The 18822-nt window shown below is 46.0% G+C and overlaps 1 protein-coding gene across 2 annotated transcripts in view; it reads left to right on the forward strand.

Moving 5' to 3' along the window:
• Positions 1-9586: 9586 nt before the first annotated feature.
• The window catches only part of EDARADD (EDAR associated via death domain), a 61157-nt gene continuing 51921 nt past the window's right edge, over positions 9587-18822 (forward strand). For both annotated transcript variants that reach the window (XM_028104567.2, XM_028104568.2), the window contains exons 1-2: positions 9587-9708; positions 18225-18283. In XM_028104567.2, the coding sequence (XP_027960368.1) occupies positions 9678-9708; positions 18225-18283 (90 nt within the window). In that variant the 5' untranslated portion in view covers positions 9587-9677. The remainder of the gene's footprint in view (positions 9709-18224; positions 18284-18822) is intronic.

The raw sequence follows: 18822 nt of genomic DNA on the forward strand, positions 1-18822 counted from the left end.
TGGGTTGTTTGTTTCTTTATGTGTTGAGGGAGGGTTCTTTTCATATTTTGGGGAAAAGTCCTTTGTCAAACACATGATTTGCAAATATTTTCTCCCAGCAGTGGCTGGTCTTTCCATTATTCTAAATTTCTTTAGAAAAGGAAAAGTTTAAAAATTTGATGAAGTCCGGGGCACCTGGGTGGCTCAGTCCACTAAGCATCTGCCTTCGGCTCAGGTCATGATCCCAGGGTCCTGGGATAGAGCCCCGCATCGGGCTCCCTGCTCAGCTGGGAGCCTGCTTCTCTCTCTTCCTCTGCCCTGGCTCCCTGCTCAGCTGGGAGCCTGCCTCTCTTCTTCTGCCCCTCCTCCCCACTCATGCTTTCTCTCTCTCTCTCTCAAATAAATATTTTTAAAAATTTGATGAAGTCCAATATTTCAATTTTTAAATCAGTATGTATTTTTGGTGTTGTACCTAAGAAATCCTAGCTTAACCCAAAGTCACAAAAATTTCTCCTCTGTTTTCTTCTCTACAAGGCTTATAGTTTTAGGTTTTATATTCATGCACAATTCTTTTAGACCTGTTTTAATTGCTCTTGAATGAATAAGGATGGAATGGCTGGACCATATGGTAGGTATATATTTAATTATTTTTAAGAAACTGCCAAGTTGTATTATTTCTGACTTCATATTGTCTCCTTTCTTGGCTTACTAACCATAACTCTTATTTATTATTTTTGTGGTTGTTTTAGAGTTTATTTATACATCTTTAACATACCACAGTAGAGCCTTAAGTGATATTTCAACAATTCCTGCATTAGAGCCTTAGAAGTGTATACTTCCTTTTCTCTCCTCCAGGTTTTTGAGTCATTGTTGACATTAATTTCACTTCTACATATATTATAAACCCCACATACATTGTTACTACTTTGTTTTAAAAATCTATTAGCTTTTAAAGTCACCGACTGAGGGGGAAAAATTGTTTTCTTTGTAACCACAGATTCATCATTTGTTCTTCATTCCTTTGTGTAGATCCAAATTTCCATCTGGTGTCATATTCTTGTCTGCTTGAAGGACTTCCCTTAACAATTCCTTTAGTGCAAGTCTGCCAGAGATGAACTTGTTCGGCTTCTGTATGTCCGAAAAAATACTTCATCTTCGTTTTTGCAGTACATTTCTACTGGGTGTACAATTCTCAGTTGACTGGTGTTTTTTTCTTTCAGTTCTTTAAAGACATTTCTCCACTGTCCCCTAGCTCGCATGCTTTCTGATGAGAAATCTGTTGTCATTCTTAATTTTGTCCCTCTGTAATGGATCTTTTTTTTCCTGTGGCTGGCTTACGACTTTGTCTTTGTCTATGGCTTTGAGCAAATTGATTATGTGGGGCTTGGTGAAGTTGTCTTCATGTTTCTAGTGCTTGGGGTTCACTGAGCTTTTTGGATCTGTGGGTTTAAGGTTTCCATCCAATATGGAAACCTTTCAGCCATTATTTCTTCGAACAATTTTTGGTCCCCCTTCATCTTTCCATTTCAGGGTTTTCAGGCACATGAATATTAGATGGCTTGAAGTTGTCCCACAGTTCATTTTCGTAAAACTATTTTTTCTCTCTGAGGTTCATTTTCAATGCTTTCAATTGCTGTGTCTTAAAGTCACGAATCTTTTCTTTTGCAATATCTTATCTGCTGTTAATCCCAACCAACGTATTTTTCCCCCCTTTGGGTGTTACAGTTTTAATCTCTAAAAGTTTTATTTTCGGTTTTTTAATAGTTTCTATGTCTCTACTTAGCTTGTTGAACTTATGGAATACAGTTACAATAAAAGTTGTAGTGTCCTTCTCTGTTAAGTCTAACATTTGTGTCAGTTCTGGATTATTTTCAATTACCTAATTTTTCTCCTCCTTATGAGCCTACGTTTTCCTACTTCTTGGAAGCCCAGTAATCTTTGTATCCCAGACACTGCATGTACCCTATTGGGTATTGGATATTTCTGTATTTCTATATTTTGTATTTGTATTTATTGAGCGTTTCAGGATGCAGCTAAATTACTTGAAAAGTGTTTGATCCTTTTGAGTCTTGATTTTAAGATTTGTTGGGTGGAACTGGGGCAGTGCTTGATCAGTCCAGGGATAATTATTCTCCTAATTATTCTCCACTACTGAGGCAAGATCTTCTGTGTACTCTGCCAAATTCTCATGAAATATAAGGTTTTTTTCCATTCCAGTTGGTAGGAATAAGCACTATTCATGGCTCTGAGTAAGCACGAGGTACTGTCCCCTCTAATCCTCTGACATAGTCCCTCCAATCATCCTTTCTCCAACTGTGGGTCATTTCCAACATGAATGCATCCATCAGTAAATGTTATGCTGAGTAGTCAAGAGGGACACTCCATGGATCTCTGAGGAACTTTCTGTGAAGTCTCTACAGCATTCTGCCCTGTGACTTCTAGCTACATCTCTTCCCATCAGGGAGTCATACGGCTTTGCTGTGTTCCCTTTCCCTGCACTGCAAGGCAGTAAGCCGGAGCAATCATAAGAATCACCTTCCTTGGGGCGCCTGGGTGGCTCAGTTGGTTAAGCGACTGCCTTCGGCTCAGGTCATGATCCTGGAGTCCCGGGATCGAGTCCCGCATCGGGCTCCCTGCTCAGCGGGGAGTCTGCTTCTCCCTCTGACCCTCTTCCCTTCTCGTGCTGTCTCTCATTCTCTCTCTCTCGAATAAATAAATAAAATCTTTAAAAAAAAAAAAGAATCACCTTCCTTATATCCCAGCTCTTAGGAATCACTGACCTTTTTTGTCTGATGTGTAGTGCTTTAAAAACTGTTGTTTCATATATTTTACTTGGGTTTTTTATTGTTCTTATTTCAGGCAGGATGGTAAATCTGGTTCCAAAGTTGACATGTATTCATTTTTTTAAAATTTTACACGTAGTTATAGAAAACATAGATTGGCTTGTGTCTACCCCTCATATCACATTGCAACTTGTTTTTTTTTTCACTTAAAATGTTTTTTTAGCTTACTTTTGGTAATTTCTGTAAAATATTGCATTGCATGATTATATTATATATTTATTCCTTCTCCTATTGGTTGACATTTAGGTTGTTTCTAATATTTGCTACTACCAACAATGTTGCAACCAACATTCTTATGCATGCCTCCTTGTATCACATGTAAGTGTTCCTTTAGGGAAATTTTAGGTCAATTTTAGCCAAGTTAGCAATTTTAGGTCAAATTGCTCTCCAATGTGACCATATCACTTTACATTCCTACAGTGTATAAAGACCTGTTTCTTTGCAATCTTGCCAGTATTTGATATTGGCAAGCTTTTAAGTTTTTGCCAGTCTGCTAGCTCACTATTGCTTTAATTTGTATTTCTCTTATTTTTATAAGGTTGAGCACCTTATCATATTTTTATTGATCATTTAGGTTTCTTCTAGGAATTTTCTAGTCTTTATCTGACCTTATATTATCATTTAACATACTTTATTTTAAAGAATGCTGAAAACTTTGGATGCTGATCTTATATTTTATATATATAAATTATATATTATATACTGTTCTGTTTTATAATTTGAAATACAAATATTTTATAATTAAATTTTATCTTTTATTATAGTTATAAAATAGAATATTATATATAAGTTTACCCCCATTTTATAATTTTCTATTGTCTTATGGTGCAGAATTTGAAATTTTTATCCAGTTAGGTTTATTAGATTTTTCTTTCATGTCTGTTTATTTTTTTGCCTTAAAAAGCCTTTTCTGGGGCACCTGGGTGGCACATGCAATTAAGCAACTGACTCTTGTTTTCAGCTCAGCTTGTGATCTCAGGGTCAAGAGATCCAGCCCCACGTTGGGCTCAGCGCTCAGCACAGAGTCTGATTAAGACTCTCTCTCCCTCTCCTTCTCCCCCTCCCCACCCACCCACTCACATGCACACAGGTGCTCTCTCTCAAATAAATAAATATATATTAAAAAAAAGAAAACCTTTCCTGCTTACTGAAGGTAAGACATTCTCTCTTATAGTCTTTCTTACTAATTTTGCTATCTTATAGGACAAATCCCCCCTTTTTGTTATTCTTTCTCAAAATTCTCTTATTTACCCTTTCATATACATTTGCAACGTTTCATGTTCTAAGAAAAATCTTATTAGCTTGCCTGGGTTTTATTAACTCCATAGATTAATTAGGGTATCATGAGTGCCTTTATAATAATGAGGCCTCTTTTTGTTTTAAGATTTTTCTTTATTTGAGAGAGAGAGAGAGAGCACAAGCTGGGGGATGTGGTGGCAGAGGGAGAGGGAGAAGCAGGCTTCCCACTGAGCAGGAAGCCCACCCCGGGCCTCGATCCCAGGACAGTGGGATCACGACCTGAGCCAAAGGCAGATGCTTAACAGACTGAGCCACCCAGGTGCCCCAATATTGACGCTTCTTGTCTATTAACCTGGGATAGCTCTCTATTTAGTCAGATTTACTTTTTGTGTCTTTAAGGAAAGCTCTGTGGTTCTTGCAATTTTTTTTTTTTAAGATTTACTTATTAATTTTAGAGGCGGGGTAGAGGGAGAAAGAGTCCCAAGCAGACACCGTGCTGAGCGCAGAGCCCCATGCAGGGCTCCGTCTCACGACTCCAAGATCACAACTGGAGCCAAAAACCAAGAGTCAGGCACTTACCAACTGCACCACCCAAGGCGCCTCAGTTCTTGCAATTTTTAAATAATTTTATTGAATTTATCCCCAGTAACTTTATAGCTTTATTTGCTACTGTAAATGGGATCATCCCCCACAACCCCACCGTTGGTTATTGTTGGTCTGTAAGAAAGCTGTTGGGATCCCATATGTTGAGCTTTCTCTCTCCTGCAAGTTAAACTCACTTACGTTCTAATAGTTTCTCAGTTGACTCACTTAGATCTAAGCCCACCTTCTTGTCTTAGCTCAGAATAAATTCTAAATGACAAGTTGTTAAAATAATTTATTTAACGATGGATGATTTTGTAGATTTCCAAGCACCGACTTGAGCCTGTGTTCCACGTTCTGGGAGTACACAACACAGGAAACTAAGCTCTGGGGTGCTTACTATACAAGTTTTAGCTGGTCACTGATAACACCAGGTTTTCTTCTCATCTGTCCTCTTCTAACAGCAGAAACAACAAAATCTCTTCTAGCTGACTTTAGTTAGTTGGGTTTCAGGTTTTAATATATAAAGTTCATCCCTCTGAACAGATTTTTCTTTCAAAATCTAGAGCAAGAAATAAATTGTTACGTATATATTCACTAAGAAAGCAGCTAGAAGATGCTGAGCATGATGGCCCATAAGATCAAGGCACCAGCACACACTTGTGAGTGGTGAGATCCCGAGGCTGGAGGAAGATTCTAGAATAAAGTGCTCATTAGAGAGCCATACCTTTTCTCCCGTCTCCTTACCTCTCTACACCTCCCCCTTCCTATCCATTCGAAATGTTTTTAGCAACACACCATACTGAGAATCACCCACACTGTGCAATTCTCTTTGTGGAAAACTAAACAGCACAAAAACTGTGGTTTTCTAGCTCATGCTTCTGGATGGTAAATAATTCAAAGTAAGCTGGTAGGAGTAGGCAAGAGAGATTTAATCTTCTATATGAAAAAGGGCTTTTATATAAGTGAGTAGAGGAAGCTTTAAGAATTATTCATGTTTAAATATATGCACCAGAATGCTATGCCCCTTGTCAAATAGGCTTCAAATCAGCAAAAATGATAATATTTTACTTACATAAGTTTTTTAGTCCCTCTGTTACCATTTTGGAATACATCATTTTAACACACATCTGCAAATTTGTAAAGCAATCACTTCGTGTGAGACAAGGAATGCTTCAAAAGGCAACAAAAGAACATTTACAATTTTCCAACATGAGTTTCCCTCACGTTTGGATAAGGATGCAAATTCAACTCTGTAATAAATTACAGGGCATTGTAAAGATTAAATGCACTCAAGGATTGCGTTCTCTCCTTCCTCCACCCTACCCTACACACAGCTGTCCAACTAATCCTCCCAAAACACCAATTTTCATACGCTGCTTTTCAAAACTAGCTTCCTGGCTTCCTGTTGCCTGAAAAAATAGTCTCAAATGCTTTCGTCTGGCATTCAAGGCTCTCTGTGATGTGCACCCTGGCAGACGTGTCGCTCTGCTCATTTCTTCCACCATGCACAAGTGGGCTAGTTATTTAGAGACCCATCTCCCCACTGACCCAGCAAAGGTCTCGAGCGTCTCCTAGACTCACGGACTCACCCAGTGATGTTCTGAAAGGCCATTACTGGGTCACATGCCAACTGCTGGAGTCAGGAGTCAGGGTGACGTTGCCACCGCCTAACCACATGGACTGAAAGTGGGAACGGTGATTCTCCGGAAGAAAACTGGGGCATTATTATGAGAAGTCAGAGGGCAAAACCACCAAGGTCCCCTACGACTGCCTTAAACACACTCTGGACACAATTTAAAGAGACAAGCGAACGTATTAACTCCCATTTAGGCCTCTTCCACCACATGCAATTCCACAAGGCTGTATCAAGCAAATGCAACCGAGGGAGGCATTGTTTCATTCTGGAACAAAAGGAGCCTCCGATAGACCCCAATCCATGCACTATCCTTACAGCTCTAGCCACTTTTATATAGATCAGACCCTGTCCAGGAGCCCAAATTGCTGGGTTCATTTATATACAATGCACATACCCTCAAGAATATAACATTTTATCTCAGATTGCATAAATTTAAATAACACTTAATGAAGATGGTGTAAAATGAACAAAAACAACATATTCTGTGATGAATCAAATGAAATACATTTTGAGTTCCTGTTTTCCCCATTTAAAGATAACATTTTTGATAACTCATTATCTGTGAAAAGACACAAGACCAACAGTTTTTTTGTGTGGTTGTTCCCCCCCCCCCGCCCCACTTAAGGCTGTTAGCCATATTGTCATAAATTTGCCTGGAAGCTTTCATGGCACATTGTCATTTTGAGGGTAGACAACACCCAGCCAAATGGCTTCATACATCATCAGTGCCTTTCTCCCACACACACTCCCCTCCTGGTTTAACCATTCGTTACCCTGGTTCTACAGTGAAACAGTTTTTGCAAATCTCTCCTGTACCTAAACTCCTAAAAGTTGGGGACTTCTCACTTTGGTTTCCCCAGGGCTTGACATTTTGTTTGGTGCTTGGGGGGGGGGGGCAATAGGCCGTTCAAAAAGTATGTTAATGCTATCACTCAATGCATCGATCCATGCTATGTACCAACGCTGTAATAAATATCAGTTCATTTCTTGTAACAAAGGCAGTAGGAACTTCTCCCAATGGAAGAAATTCCAAAGACAGAATGAAGGCAGGAAGGGAACTGGTATATTTGTACCTACTATGTGAGAGACACTGGTTTAGGTATTTTTATAGACACATTATTCCACTGAACTGTCACAATCCTGCAAATTCTTACACATTTGGGTTTATATGAAGCAAGTTTAGCAAGCAACCCAAACGCACAGTGACAGGCCCATGAGTCAAATCCAGCATGCTTGACTCCATGATTACCAAGCCCACTATCTCCATTTATCATGATTCTGAGATTCATGAGTATGTAGGTGCTATCAGGAAATGTCAAAAATGCCCACTTTAGGGACGCCTGTGTGGCTCAGTCGGTTAATCGTCTACCTTCGGGTCAGGTCATGATTCCAGGGTCTTGGAATCGAGTCCTGCATCGGGCTCCCTGCTCAGTGGGGAGTCTGCTTCCCACTCTGCCTGCCACTCCCCCTGCTTGTGCTCTTTGACAAATGAATAAATAAAATCTTTAAAACAAAATCTTCTAAAAAATGCCCATTTTAAAGAGTGTTTTACAACACTATTTAGACAGCAATAGAAGCAAAAGCAGAATGACATAATGTAACAGGAAATAGTTTAAATGGGAACCCTTTGGGAACTCTGGTGGATGAGTGTGTTTAAATTAGTTTTTTGTAAACTGCAAAAAAAAAACCCTCCCATTTGTAGTGTACACAAAGCACGTGGCAACAATAAAGATAATGATGGGTTATGGTTGCAATTCATAGAAAAGGAGGTTCAGGGAAACTGAATGAAAGGGAATAGGAATAATAACCAAGGTCCATAGTCACCCTTCCTTGTAAAAAAATTAACCCGAAAGTGCATTTCTGCCACCTCTCTCCTGTTTGATGTAATAAAGAATGGCCATGATACATGAATTATAGTTCAGGGTTTTGAAAAGCAAAACAGCTTTATAGCAACCCCTGAACTTCTGTTGCTAACAAGATAGCTCAATTTGATATGCGGTTCCTGACAACCAACTTCAGAAATAATTCCATCTTCATGAGAAGTCAGAAGAACCACAAACCAAACCTCAGAATAGATTCGAAGAGAAAATACTCTTAAAAAAATTTTCCCTTCCTATCAGAAGCAGACCAAAGGGAAGTTTATCCTCCCACTAAAAAATTCCCCCGAAAGCTCCATTTAAGGTTGTACCCTCTTCAGACACCCCAGCAGGACCCTCTTCTTTGAGCCTGGTGTTTCTTCCATGGCCTATTCCAGAGAATAAGACATAAACTAGAGAGCGCTATGGGCCTCAGGACTATGAAACATGATGAAAGGCACAAAGCAAGCCTCTGGTGACCAAGAGGTTATGTAGACATTTGCTGCTTTTCTGCATTTTTCAAAGCTGAGTATTTAGCTGCAGGCCGCTCCTTTACGATAAATTGCTGCTACCGTATACTAAAAGCTATATTATCTCTTACAAACCATTTCCCATCTTTCCATTCTCGTGTGCCAAGGCAGACATGGATTATTTAAAATCCTTAAGACACTGCTATTCAATTTAAATTGCCTGTAACCTTTGTGTAATAGATATATGATTGATGATAGGTTTAGTTAAAACAGAACTGTTTTAAATATATTCTTGGTAAACGATCCCAATCTGTGCTCACTTAAGTACCGGTGCATAATCCCTTTTCAATTAAACCGTAGTGCTTTGCTTTTAAGGACCAATGCCGCATTTCCGAGAGAACCCCGAGCTATTTTTCTAGAATGGCCGTACGGGTGTGTATCTTTTCACTCCCTTTGTGCAGCACCTACCCTGGAGGTCATGTAATAACCAATGACAAAAATCCAGATCGAAGCTACTCGCGTGTGCCACCCTGCCTGAAGAGGAGGAGACGGTTTAAATAGCAGATCGCGGGCACGCATCCCAGCCCAGGCCGCGTTGCGAGAGCTGCGTCCGGGCCTCGGGCGCGATTAGGGAGCCCCCAAAGCGACACCAGACTGCCGCCAGGTTTTAGGGCTGATCCTTTCCTCGCAGCCAGTCCGGGACAGCACTCGCGTGGGCCGCGCGGCGACACCAGCTCGCGGAGCCTGGGCGCGGGGCAGGAAGGACGCCCGCTGCCGGCGACGCTAGGGGCCCTCGGGGGCCCCCCCTCCCCGCACCCCTGCCCGCGCCTCCGGAGGGAGGGAGGCAGGGAGGCGGCGGCGCGGAGAAGGGGCTTTGCTAATTGCCGAAGCAGGAAGTGAGCACGAGGACGCGGCGGAGAGTCTGGGAGGAGGTGGAGGTGCTGGAGGAGGAGGGGCGCGTCGCAACTGCAGGAGCCGCCGGAGCTGCCCTCCCTGGCCTCCCGCTCTCCAGCCCCGATCCCGAGGCCGCGCAGCCCCGCTCGGGCGCCCGTCTGCCCCACCCCGCCCCATGGCTTCTCCGGACGACCCTCTGCGCGCAGGTAAAGTGACACCGCGCCGCGCCCTCCCCCGGAGCGGGAACCGCGGGCCGCGAGCTGGCGGGGCTGTCGGGGCCCAGCCTCCCGCGAGCCCCGGGACGACCCCCGGGACGACTCCCGGACGCTGCGCCTCACCCGGGTTCGCGCCGGGTCGGGCCGGGAACGGCGGCGGCGCCGGGGCCGCGAGTACGCGGCGCGAGGTCCCCCCCCCCCCCGCCCCGCCCCGCCCCGCCCCGCCAGCGGGCGCTCTGGCCCCGGTCCTTCGGCACCCCCGCGCGTGCCGAGGACGCTCCTTCCCTCTTCCCACGCTGTGGCCCCGTCGCTTTTGTTCTGGACTCGGCATCCCAGGTTGAAACAAGTCCCTCAAACCTCTCTGGCAGCCCAGAGCGCAAGGAGTGATCTTCATTTTTTCCTCCCTGGCCCTTCCTTCCTCCCCACTCACCTGCCTTCCCAGGTCTCCTTTTCTCTCCTTTTCACTTTTATTAAATGGTTTTGTTCCGTATATTGACCCTCAGAGCTATTTCGTAAATTAGTATACACGAAAGCGAGAGCCGGATCCCACCTGTAGAGGCCTTTGATTAGAGTGGTCTCTAGTTCTAGCCTTAATTTAAAATAGTGTGTGTACCTGAGGACGGAGTCTAGATTTTTCTTTCATCTCTTACTTGAATTTGAAATCCTCCTCAGACTTCACCTCCCAGGATTTCTCGGTCCTTGCTCTTCCACGGTCTTGGCCGGGATCCGCCACGACTGTTGAACACAGGAATGAATGAATGATGTATTCCCCAGAGCACACTGGGGCTTTTTCTTGGTTTGCTGAGGTTGGAAAGGCTAGGCAGAGAACCATATATACCCGTATAGAACTGCATGTAACTGCTTAGATAAACGTGTTTCCTATTTTATTGCTTGGGCTTGAGCAGGGCTTGAACATTCCACCATTAATCTGTGGCTTGAGCAATTAGGAGGAGACGGTATCTGGAGGTGAGTCAGAAGACAGCTGAATTGGCATCGTGGTATGCTGGGTTTGGGAGAGTTTCCTGGAGACTCTAAAGAAAGATCTAAATTCTTCAAACGGGAGATGGAAAAAAATAAATTGGATATCCTTCCCCCCCCATACCCATTATTTGGGAAAACAGAAAGGGAAGTGAAGAGAGAAATCCTCCCGCTCTGGTCCCCACTCACCTCCACATCTACCTCCTCTTCCAAGAACCTAATGGATGAAGTGCCAAGAAGTATTGGGCCTGATTTTTACCAACAGTGATCTCAGATCTCACTCAAGGATCATGGTGAAAGGCATTCAGAAAGATCTTGGGGATACAGAGATCCTTTGAATGAGGGCCACTGTAAAGTCCGCTTGGGCCCCTAAAAATTAATGGCACCAGAGAAGGCGAGGCTCAGAAACTACAGCTTAATAGTGATACAATGTGTAAAAAGTTTCAGTGAGTCATAGTGTGACGAGACCACCAGGGGGGCTAATACAGTCTTAGATGACCTTATGTAACAGCACTACAGGATCTAGATTTCCCACGATGGTGTTCTTGGTCAGCCCGGCCCTGCCAAAATGGATACTCACAACCTGGAACAAAAGGTCTTGGAAATCCCGGCACGTGAGGCGTGAACAGAGGATAGAATGATAGGAGGGTGTCCTTCGGAAGGAATCTGTCTCCTTGACTAAATTTAAGAGGAAGAACCCATATCTGTAGGTAAAATCTTTCTGGCTACAAAGAGGGGCGAGGCCTCCTAAGGTCGAGGTCTCCTTGTCACTTGGAAAGATGTCGAAGAAAAAATTCAGACATCTCAAAGAGGTCCTCATGTGCATCCATTTCCCACTCTGGAATTCTATCAATAAGGTGCCGGTTCCTCCGGTTTAAAAAAAAGATCTAAAATGATTTCCCTTTCTCATGTAATTTCTATAACCTCCGGGACACACCCACCTACCCCTTCCAGCGCTGTAATGAAGCTACAGATGGTACCAATTTGTGGAACTTGTTAAAGGCCATTGTCACGTGTACACCCCCGACCAAGTTCCCGTGCACCCTCACCTGATTTCCTGCACTCGCCATCTGGTGTGTTCACACCTGCACTTGCCTTTTACCAGCCCCTTCGCCAAAAGGCAGCCAGAGTGACCTTTCAAAGACATATCAGTTCCTGTCATTTGTCTACTTAGAAACCGGCATCGGTTTTCTAACAGGTTCTCAGTCCTCAGAAGGTGTCCAGAGTCCTCACATCCGGCTCTCCCTACCCTCCAACTGACTGATGCCTGTTCTGCCCCTGCCTCTCTGCCCTTCAATCACACTGCCTCCTTTTTCCTCTGAGAGCCCTCGTCCCCCGCCCCTGCCGCCGAGCCTTTGCACAGGTGATTCTCATTGCTGGGAAGAGCCCCCCCCCCTTCATCTCCCTCCCCTCCCCACTCCAGTTACCTCCTACTTATTCTTCAGACTTGAGCTCACAAGCCCCATGCAGTCTCCATGCACCCTGTTCTTTCCTTTCTAGCACTGGCCTCCATTTCTCGGTGTGGTTATGTCCCTGATGTCTCTCCCCAGCTAGCCTCGAAAGCTCTCGGAGAGGGTGCGCGTCCCTTTAGCTAGAACACCTGACACGGTGCTCGGCACGTAGTAAGCCCGGATGAACTCCTTATTGCCTCACCAAGTGAGTGAAAGAATTTACAAATTTCACCCCATACGCTTCAAACTGTGGGCAGAAAAAGCTTTCCTTGGATTGACATTTTAGAAACGTATTCCTCAAGTTAGATGTGTTCCCTGACTTCACCTTGTAAGGTTAAAAAAAGACGTTTGTATCTCCACATGCATCTAACGAAGGCGTGTACATGCTACTAGACCATGTTATGAGCTTCATGGAAAGAGACAGCTTTGTACACTAAGAAAATGTGTAAGACTGTTGAGGTCACATAGAAGGAAAATAGTCATGCTGGTTGCAGCATTTCTATCTTACTCTATCTCCGGCGCTAATAAAAATCTAACACGGGATGAGTCAGAATCGTCTGTCGGAGGTGAATAAAATCTGGCTCACATTCGTACAGACGTGAAAGCCAGGAACGAAGAAAGAGGCTTTGAAAGCCTCCGTTGAGGAGGAGGTGCGATGCGCTGCAAGAGCTGAGTGCCCAGGGCCACTGGCAATGTGGGCATGTGTCCTTCCTTTGTTCTGGCGTCCCTTTTGCACCGCGTGGCACGGCTGGTGGCTGGGAGCAGCTCGGGACGGTGCTGGGTGGCATCTTACCTCTCCCAGCCCTCCTGTGGGCTCAGGTGGGTCCCAGGTGGCGGCCTGCCCTCCTGGCAAAGCCCAGTAGCACTGGGAGCAGAAGCCAGGACCGGAGAGTGAGCGCCGTGTTTGACAAGCCGGACCAGCCAGCTCTTCTTCAGAGGCACTGGGAACCATGGCATGCTGTAGCTCTCCCTTTTCCCTCTCTCTTTTCCCTCTCCCCTTCCCTGGCCCCTCTTCAGCTCTGTCCCCTCTGTAGGCATGAGCCTGACTACACACTGAATGCCTGGCCACCCTCCAGGGAAGTCACTCTTAGGTGGGCACCCTCCTGAGCCCCTGGTCCTTCCTCCGCTTGTTCAGCCCCCCTGCTCTGAGGTCTGAGGATGACAGAGCGGGGCTGCTGCGGAATCAGGGAAGAGGAGAGATGAATCCTGCGTCCACACCACCACCCAGCATTGCTGCTCTAAGAGCTTTTTTTTTTTTTTAAGATTTTATTTATTTATTTATTTATTTGAGAGAGAAAAACAGCATGAGAGGGGAGAGGGTCTGAGGGAGTGGGACTCGATCCCAGGACCCTGGGATCATGACCCGAGCCGAAGGCAGTCGCTTAACCAACTGAGCCACCCAGGCGCCCTGCGGCTCTAAGAGCTTTCGGAGTCCCGAATAGGGTTAGGACTCTGGGGCTTCTTCAGACCCAGGAATGAAAACAGCTGTAGGTCAAAAGAAAAGCTATCGCACACACACAAAAATAATCACGAATGAAAAATAAGTTAACTCTGAAATCCCAAGTTTGAAGAATTGTCTTGAATTCGTCACTAGAAAGCTCCCAAGGCCTCACTCTCTTGGCTCCGGGTGCCCCGGGAAGGGGGTCAGGAAGCTCTGACACGCTCCCCTCTTTGTTGGCTCCCAAAGAACGTCCTCAGAGGCCGCCTTTGAACTTCCTCGGAGAAACTGTCTCTCGGAACTGTTAGCCCTCGGCTGCCGGGACTAATGAAGGGAGATGTCAGGAAGGAACAGCGCAGCTGTTGGGCAGCTCACCGGGGGCTGTGTTGCAAAATGTGAGATTCTTGCTTCTGAAGAAGCTGTGGGATGAAGTCGGCGGTTCTGATTCTACGGGTGAGATTTGGGTCTTCGAGTGGATGAGAACGGCTGAGATTTTTGGACTCCGAGTCGATGCCGGAAAGACTAGTGCTTCGGGGGACGTTGGGTGAAGGTATTTGGCACATGGGAAGGACATGAATTGGGGGGGCCAGAGAGTGGGCCGTTATGCACTGCATTTCCCCCCTGAAACCTTGTGGCCATCCTAACTCCGGTACCTCAGAATGGGACCTTATTTGGAACTAGAGTCTATACAGATGCAGTCAAGTTACAATGAGGTCATTAGCGTGGGCCCTTGATCTCCTGTAACTGACGTCCTTGTGACAAGGGAAAACCTGGACAGAGAGATTTCCCCCACTGTCAGTGATGGTCAGTGCACGAACTTCTAGAACCTCTGAAAGTAGTGGAAAACAGGCACAGGCTGGGCACTAGGTAAGTGGGAGCTCTAGCAGGATTTCAGACGAAGGTGCTGTGGACCTTGGCTTCCTATGTCCTAGTGACGTTAGCCTGAAGATGCTCTTTTGCCCCTGGGGGCCCTGCTTCTCACCACTCACAGACCTTTAGAGCTGGAAGGACATGCGGAGGCTCTCTGTTCACCCGTGAATATTACAGACTAGGGACAGAGAAACAAGTGATCGTGCAGCCTGCCTACCTCGCTGGCTCTCACCTTCGGTCTCCAAGAGCAAGGCCAGGTGCCCTCTCCAAGGGCCATGCTGCGTGAGCTCACCCTGGGCCTCTCTCATGCCTTTTGAGAACTCTCCAGAAGATGTTCGTATAAATTAAACACCATCCTCGCTGCCACCAGTGAGATCCTTTTTGGTCAGTTGCTAGCTAATTTGGGGAGGTCTGTGCCTTGCTTAGAGTCACCGATCCAGGAGAGGCGAGGTGGCTTTGGGAGGAGGGGACTGCCCGGGACACCAGAGCGACAGCCAAGAGCTAGAGGAAGGTCCCCGTGCCGCCCTGGCCTGAGCTCCCATGGTCCCCCTTTCTGTTTCGGTCCCTCCTGTGCCTCATGTCTCAACTGATATCAGAGCCTTGCCTGGGCGCCCCCCCCCCCGCCCCCGCTATTCCCTGGGGCCTGTAAAAATAAACCTTTTAATGCTTCCGATTAAACGATTTGATTTCAGACTTAAAAATATTGTAACCGTGCAGCTCCAAGAGCTCTCAGAAATGCTTTAGGACAACTTCCTACTTCCAGGCCAGTATGAGATAACTAGAGTCAGCCCTCCTCCAAATAATCTCTTCGGTACACAGCCATCCGGGTCTTGCAAACAAGGTCAGTTGGGTGCAAACCACAAGGACTTTCCAGGCAGAAGAAGGCACAGGGTCAGGGCAGAGCACGTCGGGCACCACGGGAGCCTGGGTCTGTGAGCGAACTTGGCAATGACGCGCCTGGAAGAACTTTCTCCACGGTCTGATCCACATCAGAGGCTCCAGCGAATGTGATCCAAAGCCCTGAAGGTGCCTCCATGGCTGGTTCCGAGCCCGTTGCCTTTCCCGACTGCCCTTTTGCCTTGTGGCCATGCCTCAGAAAATGAGAAACCTAAATTCGTTGTGCCCTTCCCATCGTAAGTTCCATCTATTCTCAGGGATTTCAGACCAAAGCAAGAGACTTTGGGCCTCCAGACAGGTGCTGTCATCGGCCTGGCCCTTCCCGTTCGCCTCCCAGCCTCCGGAGACATACTCAGGTGCAACCCAGAGCGGGGTCAGGGTCTGAGGGGAGTGGATGGGGTGCCCACCCCCGGCCTGACCAGAACATCCATCTCCTGGGCCCCCTGACTGCAGGTTACAGGGGTAGGAGCCTGAGGCAGCAAGCGCTTAGGTCATCCAAGGTCACACCCCTGGACTTGTTCAAGGCCGGACCGCTGCTCAGCGGCGACATGGCTGGGAGAGCCAAGGCCTTCTGCACACAAGCCCAGTCTGCCTTCCCTGTAACTGTGCTGTCTGCATCCTCGCTGCCCCTTTTGGTGTAATTCTGCCTTTCCCAGCCATGTCCTCCATTTCCTTCCTCTCATGCTAATTTTTCTGTAGGAAACAGAGCTAACTTGTCATAGATACAGTGGATGGTATCTGCACAGATCCTTTTGAGGGTCGTTTAGAAACCACCTCCCCGCCCCCCAACACACACACCCCAGCTCCCCAGGTCCTGCACAGCCCGTGGATCTGAAATTCCATCGTTGGTACCTGCTAGTATACATACCGCACCCCTGATGGCGGGGGGGGGGGCATGTTTTTAAGTATTATCTCCAGCTCCACTCTAGTGAAAATGGAATTGTTGAGGCAAGGCTGTGATAGGAGGGGCAGGAGGAAGGAACTTGAGGTGGCGTCTACCACCCTCTCCCCAGCCAGGAACCAGAACGAGAAGGACGGAAAAGAAAAACTCAAAAACCAAACTTGGTGAGTCTGGCTGGACGTATCTGGAGTACACTAATATGTCGTGTCGTTTCTCATCTCTCGGCCTTTGCCCATGCTGTTCCCTCTACCTACGATGCTTGTCCCTCCCCTTCTCCTGGCTCACTTCAGCGCAGCCTTCCAGGCTCAGCTGTCAGTACCCCTGCAGGCTCTTCTGTCCCGCTCCTCCCCCCCCCACCACGCACCCAAGCCTGGGCACGGGCTCCTCCTCTTGTTTCCATATCATTCTGCGCTTCCGTTACTCAACACTGAGTGCTCTGCTGTCTAAGTGCCTATTACTTGGGCCGCAGAAGTCCTGTGAACTTGGAGTGGAATTAGCACCACAAGTGGCTCTTAATTTCTTTACATGGATTTAAATCCATGTTCAGGTCTATATTCTACTGGGCTGCCAGGAAATTCCATCTTTAGTCCGAATGGGGGCCCTGGGCCCCCCCTTAGCATCACACAGGAATCCGAGAGGATGTGGTGCCAGGAGAACTAGGGTGTCATCTTGGTAGGCATCAATACCCTCGGGGTCTGAGCCTTAAAAGACCCTTGAGATCCAGCGGCCCTCTGCATCTGTGCCAGGCACAAGATCATGGGTTTCTTTGCTAGGGCGGGGAAGTCCCCTTTGTGCATCCCGTGATGTGGCCTTGCTACCTCTGGGCCCTGCCAGGGACCGGGGCACAGTCCCACTCATGTGGCTGCAGATGTCTACCCCCCACTCCATGGGAGGACACTAGCAGAGGGCTGATCTCCGTTCGTCCCCACTCCTCTGGGCCCCTCATCTCTCCAGTGACTAGGCTGTCATAAAACAAACAGATAGATGTTCCCTTCACACTGCCTCTCCTTTGGGCATTGTCAACACCTGCCGGGCAAAGATCTGTGAAAAGCCCAGACACATTCTAGAAGGGAGCCATCTAAGGAGAACAAACACAAATTAATATATCAGGAAATCATCTTGATATGCTCGTTTTGATCCCCAAAGGCATGTGCTGGGCCTGGTACCTGGTCCACAGTGTATACTTAATTCTTGGCTGGTTTAAGGCTTCCACCTCGGGTTTCTTAGGTTGTGCACTGCACAAATCTAGAGGGCCCCACTCAAATGGATTTGGTTCTTTATTAACATAGTTTTCTGGCAGATGTCTGGGCAAGTGTCTCGGAGTGGGAGGGCTCTTTTCTGCTTTGAATAATTTCTTAAGATCTAGTGGTGGCCTCGACCGAGGCCTATACGTTTTTCCGTTTTTCCTCATTCAATTTCTTAAATGCAACACGTGGTAAATAAGCAAAATCTTGGGAAGTCGAAATCACTTTTTGGTAGATAATGATCCTGGGAGGTTGTTGACTTTATTAAATTACCTAAACCACAGCCAGAAGCTTAATATTTTTAAATGATTTTAAAAAGCATTACAGAAGAGTGGGAAACATGGAGAGAAGGAGAAATCAAGATCATGTCATCCCTGCTCAGAGTTATAATCAAATTATACCAAAGAGTCCTGGGTACCATGTTTGCGTCATCCACGGTTATATATAACTCCGAGTGTCTGTAGATCTCTACGGGTAAACTGTTCAAAGTATGGTGTGTTTTTTTTTTTTTTTTTTTTTTAAACAAAGCTTGTCTTAATCTCTTTCTTGGTGCCATCTGACCCCATTCCTTCCTATTTCGTTTCTAGTAAATGGTTGAAAATAACGTTCTTCTCAAGCCTGACTAGGGTAGCTTGCATCATTATGAAGACAGTTCTCAAAGGACACGTCTCTTAAAGAAAATACTCTCCATTTGTTTTTGTTTTGTTTTATTTTGTTTTGTTTTACAGATCATACGGCAAAGGAGCCGGTGGAAGACACAGACCCTAGCACTTTATCCTTTAACATGGTAGGTCATAATCTTTACATCAGTGGTGACAGCTCTTGTTAATCCTTTTCTCCCTTTGTTACATTTTTATTGCTTAGTATTTACACGAAGATCAGAAACCTCGAAGTAAGGTTTTCCCAAGATAAATGTCTTTATCACAGTGTTCTCTGTGATGTAATAAACTTTGGGTTTCTCAGGGCTAAAAATGGTATTAGATTCTGTTCTTATGGTCTTCTTAGATTATATCAGGTCTTTGTATACTTGTCCATTTTAAATATTTATCTGGCTCCTTTTAACTTCCTCTTCTTCAAAATGCAAAATATTTACTGTGAGATGAAGGAAACAACAGGACTACTGTACAGTTAACTGGGGGCTACCCATTGGCTAGCTGGGCCCACGCTGTTTGGTTCACATGTGCAACAACCCCATAAGGCAAGCTCTGCCCCTTTCACGGATGAACAGCTGAGACACAGGGGTTGGGGTAAATGGCCCACCTTGGAAGCAGCCTAGGCGGGATGCAGACCTAGTAGCTGGCTTCAGGTCCCTGCCCGGCCCTCCCA

This window comes from Eumetopias jubatus, unplaced genomic scaffold, assembly GCF_037043125.1.
Source record: "Eumetopias jubatus isolate StellerSeaLion01/CBP00866 unplaced genomic scaffold, mEumJub1_p1.0 scaffold_17, whole genome shotgun sequence".
Lineage (NCBI taxonomy): Eukaryota > Metazoa > Chordata > Mammalia > Carnivora > Otariidae > Eumetopias > Eumetopias jubatus.